The following is a 12,309-nucleotide window of genomic DNA, read 5'->3' on the forward strand; positions in this document are numbered from 1 at the left end:
TAACGATAATTAATGGCCGAAAGATTAAAACCGAACAATTCGATAATGTAAGAGACTAAAACAACTTTATTTTAAATTGGCAACAAAAATCGAAAGGGGCTGAAAATATAAGGGACCGCACGTGTAGTTTACTCTTTTTCTTTACATCAATTGGCATCGGCCATCGAGACTTCGATGAGGTGAAATTCAAATTTATGGGTTCAATTGCCCGTGAGCAAATGCGGACGCAGTCGACCCTCATCGTACGCTAATGAAAGACAATTGTTATCATACATAATTCATAGGAAAACCCAACTGCAAAGCTAAACCGAAATGGCAACCGCGCCATCTCTTCTCAACAATCCTTTCCTTTCCCCAAATTCTATCACTCGACTTAAAACCTTCCCCTCTGCGAAACCCACTTCCCCTTTCTTCTTCCCTTCATCTTTCCCTTCTTCTCTCATCCTCCGACGACATCATTCTAATGGACAAACGCCTATAGCTGCGTCTCTCAAGGCATTGTTTTGCTTCATTTTTAACTATTCACAAATGCCGGCCAACTGTTTGATTATATGTTTCTTTGGAGTTGATTCTGTTCATTTTTGGTGCCCCCTTTTTTGTTTTTGTTTCTGTTTCAGGAGAACGTGGGTCGTTCCAAGAAGACTTTGACTGATTGTACTAACTTAAACTGGTGGGTTGTTCGGAATTATTATCTTCTAGTCGACTCTGTTAATGCACTTGAGCCAGAAATTCAGAGGCTATCTGATGAGCAGGTTGGTTGGGTTGTTTAGAATCGCTTTTTTGCATTTCCTTTGTTTGTGTCATCGGAGTGATGGACTGGACTTATTTGTTGTAGTTGAGTGCGAAAACTTCCGAATTTAAGAAACGGTTGAACCAAGGAGATTCTGTTTCGGATATTCAAGCTGGTTAGTGTTTATCAATCTTGTGTCCAAGAGGGTTGATTTATGAATTTTATATGAAAAAATGTTCTTTTTGTTTGTTTCGTAATTTTTTTCCAGAGGCATTTGCTGTGGTTCGTGAAGCTGCGAAAAGGAAACTTGGCATGCGCCATTTTGATGTGCAGGTATTGACTTTTATTTATTTATATGGATCAAAGATAAAATGCATGTATGACGGCAGTGGCGGATCTAGAAATTTTTTTTGAGGGTGGGCACACATATATTAATAATATAAATTTTTTGATATGATGAAATTTTAGGGTGGGCACCATAAAATTTGAGGGTGGGCACACATATATTAATGAAGAAAACTTTGAGTTGTAAAGAAGAAAATTCGAATTCTAGGAAATTTGAGGGTGGGCATGTGCCCACCCTACCATCAATGTGCATCCACTACTGTATGACGGTGTGATCATGTATCTTTGATAACGTCACAGTATACAAGTATGCCTGTTTATTCATTTTGAAATCCCGTATTATTCTAAAGGTCTTTTAATGGTAGATTATTGGTGGAGCGGTGCTTCATGATGGGTCCATTGCTGAGATGAGAACAGGGGAGGGAAAAACATTGGTTTCCACATTAGCAGCGTATCTTAATGCACTGAGGGGTGATGGTGTCCATGGTATGCTTTTAATTCTTCCATTTTTTTTGGAAAAGAAATTAATCTAAAGATGTACTTTATTGTTTCTGTTTATACTCTAAAAGATCGACTATGAGGTCCACAGGTTATATAAGGATCTAATAAAATGTTTAGCAAAAGGGACAACTTGTTCATCTAGTTTACCTCTAACTAGATTTAAGCAGTCCTTTGAACTCCCTTTTATTGCAGGCCAATATGGTCACAACTTGTTACTCTTATACAGGCTTACATTGAACAAATGGTGATGTGTTAATTTGACAATGCTGATTTTTCTGTTAACAGTGGTAACTGTGAATGATTATCTTGCTCATCGTGATGCTGAGTGGATGGGTTGTGTTCATAGATTCTTAGGCCTTTCAGTCGGGCTTATTCAGGTATTTTTATGCTAAGTGGCAGAATATTGTAAACTTGTGTCAGTCTTGCAGAGAGTCAAACACAAGACATTTTATTTTATTCATGCATCAGAAGCAGATCTCAATAGCCATTTACATGCTTATATACCCATTTTTTGCCATTTTTGGTTGCGTATAGAAGGGGATGACAGCTGAAGAGAGGAGAACCAACTACCAATGTGATATAACATACACCAACAATTCGGTAGGTTTCCTAATTTGGCTGGTGCAATTGATTGTTGACTACTGCTAACGCCTTTTCTTCCCCTCAACCCAGCCATGCCAAGTTTCTCATAACATTGTTTCTGAACATTTTTTTAGGAACTAGGTTTTGATTATCTCCGAGATAATCTTGCTGGAAACAGTGATCAACTTGTGATGAGATGGTATGTCCCAGACTACTATTTCAATTTGGATTTCGAGGTATATTTTTGGACTACTAGTGATAGACTTGCAAAAACAGGCCAAAACCATTTCATTTTGCAATTGTTGATGAAGTTGATTCTGTTCTCATCGATGAAGGGAGAAATCCTTTGCTAATAAGTGGTGAGGTAATATAAACTAGTCTTTCTTCTGTTATTAACTATTATTTGGTTCCATGAATAGTACCAAATATTTTGAATCACAAATTTTTAGCGCTACCTATTTAAAACTGTTTAACTGATTGCTTTTGAAAATTTTTGGAACTGTTCAGAGGACATCTCAAAGATGTAGAAATGGCTTGTAATAGCTTGTTGCCTCTTGTCTGTTCTGTTCCAGGCTAGTAAAGATGATGCAAGATATCCTGTTGCTGCTAAAGTGGCTGAGTTGCTAATGAGGGGTCTGGTGAGTTCAGTTGGTTGACTTCATCTTTGATTAAACCATACCGACTACCCGTTGGTCTAGCGAGATGAGATGTTAGGTTCCTCGATGTCCAGGGTTCGAATCCTGTTGCTAAAGTGTCTGAGTTGCTAATGATGGGTGTGGTGTTTGGTTGGCTTCATTGTTGATTAAACTATATCAGCTACCAGTTGGTATAATGGGATGAGATTCTAGGTCTCTTAATGTTCAGGGTTGGAATCCTAAAGTTGTGAATGGAGCAAATTGGGTGGGAGGCTCACCTATATAATGGGCCTCTGCAGTGATTCGGATTAGTCGGTCAATGGACCGGAGACTGGTGATTATACAAAAAAAAAATCTTTGATTAAACCATAATATTTTGTTGCTATCCAGTTGCCATGGTAATCTTGTATAGTTATTTTGCGTAGTGTTTACAACTAAAGTAGTCTCCATGTAAATCTGGTAACAGCATTATAACATTGAACTTAAAGATAATTCGGTGGAGCTGACTGAGGAAGGAATTGCAGTTGCTGAGTTGGCTTTGGAAACAAATGATCTATGGGATGAAAATGATCCCTGGGCAAGGTAAAATAGTTGCACTTTTTCTTTGTACTCATTCTCGGAATAAGCTTTTTATCATTACACATTTTGTAGTGAAGATCTGTTTCTTTTCCAGCAACTTGTAGAACTTTTGTTTCAAATCTTCAGTAACATATGTTTCTTTTAAAACTTAAAAGGCCAAAAGAAAATGTTTGATCAATTTCAAACTGATTTCTTTCTTTCTTTCTTTCTTTCTTTCATTGTATGTTAGAACTTTTCTGGACTTAAATTGTAACTTTGTTCTCTAGTGGTTGAATGTGATCCATTGCACGCATATTTCACATGTATTTTCTTTTTCTTTTGAAGGTTAAAATTAACGTTTTTGCAGATTTGTGATGAATGCTGTGAAAGCTAAAGAATTTTATCGACGGGATGTCCAATATATTGTCAGAAATGGGAAAGCTCTCATTATCAACGAGGTCTTTATGTAGTACCTTTTGATGTTTCAATGTCTTTGTTGAAGTACCATTTTCCTTGGATCATGTTTGGATGTAATTACTGGTTCCTGCAAACTGTCTAGTTAGCAACCAAAGGCAAATAATTTTATGTATTTCAACCCAAACATGATGATTGTGTCTATTTTACTATCACAAACATTACTAGGAGCAAAGTGTATTTCTTTGCTTGAGGTAGAACCTTGTCATGTTTTTATTGTTAAGTCTAAAATCTAAAGCATTGAAAAACATAGAAACTTTTGTTGCTTTTGGTTTTTGTTTCTTTGGGGTGGTAATGAAACATTTATGAAAATCTGCAGCTGACAGGCAGAGTAGAAGAGAAAAGGAGATGGTCTGAAGGGATTCACCAGGCTGTAGAAGCAAAAGAAGGCTTGAAAATTCAGGTAGATATGATGCCAGAAAAGTTCTTAACTTCATCTTGACCAATATCAAATATAAATCCTATATTTTCTCGTTCAAAATTGTAAATTTTCTATATTTGTAGGCTGATTCAGTTGTGGTGGCTCAAATCACCTACCAGTCTCTATTTAAGCTCTACCCAAAGCTGTCTGGAATGACTGGGACTGCAAAAACTGAAGTATGGGTGATAAGTGGATTTCATTCACTATATTTGGTCCTTTCTGATTTTTAATGCAACTAATATAAAAATTGCAATCTTGTTTGTAGGAGAGGGAATTCTTGAAAATGTTCCAGATGCCTGTTATTGAAGTGCCCACTAATCTTCCAAACATTCGTAAAGATTTACCCATACAGGCATTTGCTGTAGGACATTTTGTACTTGAATGTTTCCTTAATAATGTGTATATATTTTTAATAGTAGTTAAGTTCCTTTTCTTCTAATATTGTTGTTTTGGTTTGTCTGTTCTTCTAAGACTGTTCATGGGAAATGGGAATATGTTAGTCAAGAAGTGGAGTACATGTTTAGACAAGGGCGACCAGTTTTAGTAGGGACCACTAGGTAAATTCTCTAGCAGCTGTCAGTATGATATATCCTTCTCTCTCTCTCTCTCTTTTTACTTTCTATTATTGCTATTGTATAGAGTTCATACAATTGGTCAAATTTCATTTGATGAGAGTGTTGAAAAACATGAACATCCAAGATATGATCTATCACCTTCTTGTTGCAGTGTTGAGAATTCTGAATATCTGTCAGATCTGCTAAAGGATAGAAATATCCCTCACAGTGTCCTAAATGCTAGACCCAAGGTTTGTTAATGTTTTAATTTGATGATACCTTGCAGTTGGAGAGAAATATTCCTGGGCTCGATCATTTTACCTATTATGTTTATGCAAACTTCTTTCACCAGCATTTTTATTTTTGCCTTCTATTCCATCAGTACGCAGCAATGGAAGCTGAAATTATTGCTCAAGCAGGGAGAAAATATGCTATAACCATTTCCACCAATATGGCTGGCAGAGGAACTGACATTATTCTTGGGGGAAATCCCAAAGTAAGCGTTCTTGTTGCATTTTCTTTAACTTTTTAAAATACTACCTTTTAAGTTAATTTCTTTTATCCCAAAATATATATACTGAGAAGGAATTGACATTACTCTACTTGTGCCATATCAAGATGCTAGCAAGGGAAATTATAGAGGACAGTTTGCTTTCGTTTCTTACAGGAGAAGCTCCTACTGTTGAAGTCAGTAACATGGCAGTTTCAAGAAAGGTAATCCTTTCTCATCACTATAGTTGCTAAGAAATAAAGCTCTGGTTCTCAGCATTTTCTGGTGCAGGTGTTTTCAAAGGTAAAGGTTGGCCCATCATCAATGGCTTTGCTGGCTAAGGCTGCTTTAATGGGTTTGTGGCTTTTACAGCTTTGTGTCTAGCTTGTTTTTCCGTGTTATATTATCTTCTTTTTAGTGATATTAGCATATATCTTTAATTATTATCGCACCGCTCTTTCTTTCCATGTGAATCAAACAGCAAAATTTGTTCGGAAAAGCGAAGGAAAGAGCTGGACATATGAGGAGGCAAGATCTATCATTTCAGAATCGGTGGAAATGAGCCAGTCAATGTTTTTGAAAGAGCTGCAGAAGCTTATTGATGAGCAGTCTGAGATGTACCCTCTTGGCCCTTCTATAGCCATTACTTATTTGTCTGTTCTTAAAGATAGTGAAGTACACTGCACCAAAGAAGGGTCTGAAGTGAAAAGGCTTGGGGGGCTTCATGTGATTGGTACATCTTTGCATGAATCCCGTAGAATAGATAACCAGGTTAGTAATTAAATGCAGTAATGACTTGAGCATTTATGCACATCTAAACCATAACTTAGTTATCATTTCTGAAGTACCTGTCTTGGTTTTAATAATTGCAACAATTATTGTTATTGGAAGATGAGGACGTACAATTCCATAATAAAGTGAAAAGTATCTTATTTAAAAGTTAGATTTCCTAAGATCAATATGGTTGTTTCCCTTGATCGTTTGCATCATGTATGTTAAGGCTTATTGCATGCAACTGTGTATGATCAATGTTGTTAAGGCGCATCAAAAAAATCAAGTTTGCCCCTCTAAATTCTCTATCTATTCTAGAATATATTCTTCTTTTAATTTCTTTTTCCCTTCTCTATTTTTGATTTTTCTATCAGAATTTTCCGTTAATTATTAAACTTGAATAATGATTTGATTTAAATGTATAAAATGATGGTAAAAATTATCTTAATTATTATTATTATTATTTATTATTATTATGTATCATACAATTTTTCATATATTTTATATGTTAATAGAAATAATTATATGTATGTGTTTTATTTTACTCGGACGATGTCTTTTTTTCGCCTTGTGCCTCAGGCTATTGTGAGGACTTTGTGCTTTGAGTGCGCCTAGTACCCTTAACAACATTGTGTATGATTAATCTAGATAAAAATATTTATAGTTATATGCTTTGCTAGATTGTAACATGTAATTGTAAGATATACACTGCCCTTATGCATGCATAAATGTGCACTTAAATGTTAGTCTAAAATTTTATTTTATGAAATTTTACTAGGCCCAAATTCCCTAATAATCATTCTCAATTGACGAATTGTCTGAATTTGTATAACTTCGGGGGTTCATGATGTTATCTAAAATTTTCCAAGTGATGATCATGGTCTGATTAGTTGATGAATATACTCTTTTCCCTCCTTTGAGAATCACGTCATGTTACTCTTGAAGGCTTGCATTGCTAACGGCTGAATACTTTGTGATAGAATATTACTTGAGCAATAATGTTAACCTTGCTCATGTAGAGGCTATGTTCATTTTGTTTTGGGGGTGATTAGAGAGTGAATTGATAATGCATCTTTTTTTATTTATTTTCTATTTATTGAAGTTTACACATGGTTCTAATTTTACATAACAATGACAATGGTCTCTCACAGCTTCGTGGTAGAGCAGGAAGGCAAGGGGATCCTGGATCCACACGGTTTATGGTGAGGTAATGTTCTATTAATTATTTATTTGCATTTTAAGACTAAAGCAACTTAGCATTTTTTTCAAAGTTAACTTGGCTATTGTTGCTTGGTTCCTAGGGATTGGTTAAATGAGTTTTCTTGTCTTTCCATAAAGTAAAGTGCATATGGGATGGGAATTTGATGGTCTTGCACCCTTCTTATCTTTCCATAAAGTGAATCCTTGTCTTTAATGGATATAATTAACATTATTTAGAATGCCTCTTCTCTACTTATTGATGTTACAGCTTGCAAGATGAGATGTTTCAAAAAGTTCAATTTTGATACTGAGTGGGCTGTAAAGCTTATTTCAAAAATTACAAATGATGAAGATATACCTATTGAAGGTGATGCAATTGTAAAGCAGGTACGCATTGACCACATCTATGTGTAAGCTAGAAACATTCTCTATTTTTAAGAACCTTAAAACTTGGTAGCATCTTCTCTGCATTATTGATTTGAATGACTTTATATTTGTAGCTTTTGGGGCTTCAAATCAATGCAGAGAAGTATTTCTTTAACATAAGAAAGAGCCTGGTTGAGTTTGATGAAGTTTTGGAGGTATGTGCTTGGAAACAATAGACCATATTTGGACATCTTGATGAACTAATCAACATGATCTTGCACTTGATAGGGTTTGACTACACATTTATTTATTTTTGAAGTTCTTAAAAGACCATCTTGTAGGTTCTTTATCTTTTTTCTGAAAATGAAGCCTTGAAAAGACTAAGCATCAAATTATCTCATCTAAGTTATTTGAGCTGCTTTTATCAGGTTCAAAGAAAGCATGTCTATGATCTCAGGCAGTTGATTTTGACGGGTGATGATGAAAGTTGTTCCCAACTTGTATTCCAGTGAGTATTCTAATTTAATTAAACATGTTAGTGTGATCTGGCCTGTAGACTTCCCAAGTTCAGTTGCAGCCAAGGGACAGCATGCTCTGGTGTATACGAGTCTCCCTTGTTGGTCGTTTAGCATATATGTGATAGGAAGTCAGACTGGATTGGAGCAGTATGAAAACTAGTCAATCTTGCTGTTGTGTTTTTTAAACCGAATGTACAAGCATGCTCCAGTGCCTCTGTTTATCTTTTAGCATCTATCTCATAGCAAGTCAGTGTGGATTGGAACAATATTAAAGCTAGTCAATCATGCTGTTGTTTGTCTTGGAATATGAACTAGATCTAAGATACTAAATTTGAAAATTAGGTTATTTGAGATGAAAAAAACCTTTATAAGTTGTCAATGTCAGACCAGGCAATCTGTTCTTCAAATTACAGCTTCCCTTGTGCTTCACTGCTTTTGTGTGTGTATTTTTGTTTTAGTCAATTTTGACTAGGATAATGACAGATATTCCGGGTAATTTGGAAATTTAAGTTGTTCAGAATGATTATGTTCTACATGTAAAAATCTTAAAGATGAAAAAGAACAGAACAGAGCAGGGTGACATTCCTGGTTCAATTGCATGGCTGGTCCCCTTCTTTCTCATCATTCAAGTTTCTTTAGTAAGAGTGCATTTCAGTTATTTTGGCAAATAGGAGCTATGCAAGTTATGGCATATCAACTAGGAAGTTTAAGATATTTTGACCACAGACAACAGTTATCATGTAGAGAACAAATATGAATATGTGATAGCTTTTTAACATCTCTTTCTGCCTTCTCTTGCTGGTAAGATTTCATCAATTGTTTTTCGTTGTATCATGCTAGATTTCCTTCTATACAAAATTGTGTTTGATAACATGATGTTCAGGAAAATGTTATACATGTAAATCTAACTCATGCTGGCAATTATTAGTTTGTCGCCTGACATAATCCACTTTGTCAATGCGCGTTCTATCAACTGCTTTTAAAAATTCAGCTTTTTATCCGTCTTTTGAATATTAAAATAGAAAAGTTGTTTAACAGGTACATGCAAGCAGTGGTAGATGAAACTGTTTTTGGAAATGCTGATCCACTGAAGGTAGTGAGTTTTTTTCCCCTTCAGATGCTGCTTACTCTTATTTTTTTAGACTAATCACACTAATACATTATGTAGCATCCAAGAAACTGGAGTTTGGCTAAGCTTTTGAAGGAGTTCATCAGTATTGCAGGGAAGCTATTGGATGGTAAGCTCATCCGTAAGCATCATCTGAGTTCCTTCATATCCTATAGGAATATTTATTACTCATTGGATTAGGATTACCACCTATCACATGATTTCTTATATCCTGGGGTTTCTGCAGACTCATTTGCAGCGATCTCAGAGGAAGATTTACTCAAATCTCTTAAACAGCTACATGAATCAAATTCTGTAGATATTGACAATTTTCACCTTCCAAACTTGCCAAAACCTCCAGATGGCTTCAGAGGAATCCGCAGAAAGAATTCTTCTCTTCAACGCTGGCTGGCTATTTGCTCAGACGATTCAACAAAGTTGGTAGATAATGGCAGTGCATCTGTAGTTCAGTTTAGTTCTACACTATCTTGATTCTGAATAATAGCCATTTAACATTTTACTCTAGGAATGGGAGGTATCGGCCAGAAGTTAACCTTCTTCGTAAACACCTTGGGGACGTTTTGATTGCTACATACTTGAACACTGTACAAGAATCTGGTTATGATGATGCGTACATAAAAGATATCGAGGTCAGGTGTTTCTCTTACATTTTATAATAATTTGAGTAATTTTTCAATCCATGGTTTGAACCCATGACAGATCTTGTGGCAACATGGCTTGGTTTTCCTTTGACCTAGCTTTTTTTCACTTCCAAATCCTAGTTGATCTCTGTAAATATATCTGTTTGACTTATTTTGCTTCCGTAAAGTGAAGTATATGTTGTTTGGTGAGCCCATTTCAAGTGTTTTCTTAGTTATCTGCTTCTGTTTTAGTATATCCTTTTACTGCTCACATATGTCATCCAAGATCTTGTTTATGTCGTCCCGTTTTTGCTGCTAATTTTCTTACTACTGGAATTCAGAGAGCAGTTCTTGTCAAAACTCTGGATTGCTTCTGGAGGGATCATCTAACATGAATAGGCTGAGTTCTGCGGTATTTAATTTGACTACGTTGTTTTTGTTATCTTCAACTTCCAAATATATATTCATTCTTATGGCAGTCTTTGACAGGTAAATGTTAGATGCTTTGGGCACAGAAATCCTCTTGAAGAATATAAAATTGATGGGTGTCGCTTTTTTATTCAATGCTCAGTGCAGCACGAAGGTTAACTGTAGAATCACTCTTACATTATTGGTCATCACCTATGGAATCCCAAGAGCTATTTTTGTCATGAAAGCTGATGCTGGTCAAGCTAAGAGTTGATTCTTATGTTTACCTGAGCATCTAAACTAGAGACTTTGGCCGAGTTATTCTCGTTATCCTTTGGATGTACTAATGGTTTCGACATCACCCTCTTATGCTGTGTTTTAACTTAGCTCTTCATTCATTTATATACAAGAAAAAACATACTTCTTACGTATATCTTGACCAAAACATTAACTACTCTTAGTATCTTGCTTAAAGCAAAACTATCACTTAATCTGAAAATATCTCAACTAGCACCAGACTTCAAAATACGAAAGACGCAAAAATTCGGAGGATGTGGACTTGGTATTTGCTGCAGCATAGAGTTAGCCGTGGTCTCTGCAACATATCCTAAGACCATTTTTCCTTTTTGTTTGCAGGTGATATTTGATTATATTCACCCTCCAAAAAAGTGTATCTACTGCATTTGATTGGATAAAGTTGTTGTGCCGTTCTCTTCAGTGGTACATGGAATAAAGCTCAAATAGTACCTTTCTGAAAAGGGTATTTTATGTTTTATTCCATTTTTACGCCCATGTTTAATACGAGTGCTCAAGTCCGCTTCATGAAATAATCTTATTTGATGGTCCAGGTGTCTTGCCAACTCGGATTGTAAACGGAAAAGGTTTCCATTGATTAGCTCTGGTTTTGGCCAATATTTTTCACATTAATATGAGGTAATCCTGCACTTTTCCTGCATGCCTAATGCAATGCTTTAATTGTACCATAGATTTCACCTACAGTGAACAGTATCTCTGTTGTACAACGCCATCAATTTCTTAAAGTTACCCCCCTAGCTTGTGTATATGTATTGAATTGAAATCATGAGATTCTTTTTCTTGAGCTGCGCTGAAAGAAAATTTGATATTTTTAGATAGATGACTTACTTTCGCTCTGTGCCATATGATATCATCTTAGGTATCATATCTCAGTCATTATATTAACGTCTAGTTTAGGTAATCGTCATTTTTTCTAACGGAAAATGATCGAGTTTGGAACATAATCAATAGTCGAGTGATCAATTTGTATTTTTTAATAGCCGATGAACTTAATAAAGCAACATTCTATAGTTAAATGATCATTTTATGATTTTTAATAGTCGAGGGATTTTAAGATTAATACTCTATAGTTAGAAGATCATTTTTATACTTTACCCCAAGAATTTAATATGTATGGTACGTGTGAATACAACATAAAATTTAACTATTCGATGGACATCAATTATTGAAGGACTGATGAAGATATATAAAATTAATTTTTTTTAACAATTAAACTGTTAAAAAATTCAATATGATTGTATTTACAAAGCATAATAACGTTTTGAGTCGATAGGTTTTATCACGTAATCTTTTATCAGTCTAATTGTGTTTAAGCTTATACAAACAATCTCCTCTCTTAATATCCAAATTTTATCATTTTAAGAGAAAATCTGATCATTCAGAGGAATGAATTATGGTTCAATATTGAGAGGGATTAAATTGTTTACTTTTGAAAGAATAGAGACTTGTTAAATATTCGATTTCGAAATAAAATTTTAAATAATTAAGTGTTCTAATCGATAAATTAAAAATATCGATAGCTAAAACGAAATTCATCCATAATTAACCGGTGATGGGTGTAGTTTATCCTTGAAATAAAAAAGGTGTGGGAAAGACATAAAGCAGTTCAGAGTCCCTAGACCATTTCTTTGTGACGAAAACAATCAGGAACACCCATTAGTCAGCACCATGTGAAAGATCAAGAGAGGCTTT

At 35.1% G+C, this 12,309-nt stretch overlaps 1 protein-coding gene across 1 annotated transcript; it reads left to right on the top strand.

The window, feature by feature from the left end:
• The first annotated feature begins 222 nt into the window (after positions 1–222).
• Positions 223–10,586, top strand: LOC120169066 (protein translocase subunit SECA2, chloroplastic-like). The gene is given in 34 exon segments (XM_039177293.1): positions 223–495; positions 618–752; positions 836–905; positions 999–1,063; positions 1,441–1,561; positions 1,862–1,953; positions 2,111–2,176; positions 2,293–2,357; positions 2,435–2,522; positions 2,731–2,796; positions 3,260–3,375; positions 3,719–3,809; positions 4,145–4,228; positions 4,330–4,422; positions 4,512–4,607; positions 4,718–4,803; positions 4,973–5,051; positions 5,183–5,296; positions 5,419–5,514; positions 5,582–5,645; positions 5,772–6,061; positions 7,213–7,268; positions 7,530–7,551; positions 7,553–7,648; positions 7,762–7,842; positions 8,056–8,135; positions 9,184–9,238; positions 9,314–9,383; positions 9,501–9,690; positions 9,780–9,903; positions 10,236–10,278; positions 10,281–10,306; positions 10,384–10,450; positions 10,453–10,586. Coding segments are annotated over 34 exon segments (3,165 nt in total). The 5' UTR covers positions 223–312; the 3' UTR covers positions 10,548–10,586.
• The last annotated feature ends 1,723 nt before the right edge of the window (positions 10,587–12,309 follow it).

This window comes from Hibiscus syriacus, unplaced genomic scaffold, assembly GCF_006381635.1.
Source record: "Hibiscus syriacus cultivar Baekdansim isolate YM2019G1 unplaced genomic scaffold, ASM638163v2 tig00111745_pilon, whole genome shotgun sequence".
Taxonomy (NCBI): Eukaryota; Viridiplantae; Streptophyta; class Magnoliopsida; order Malvales; family Malvaceae; genus Hibiscus; species Hibiscus syriacus.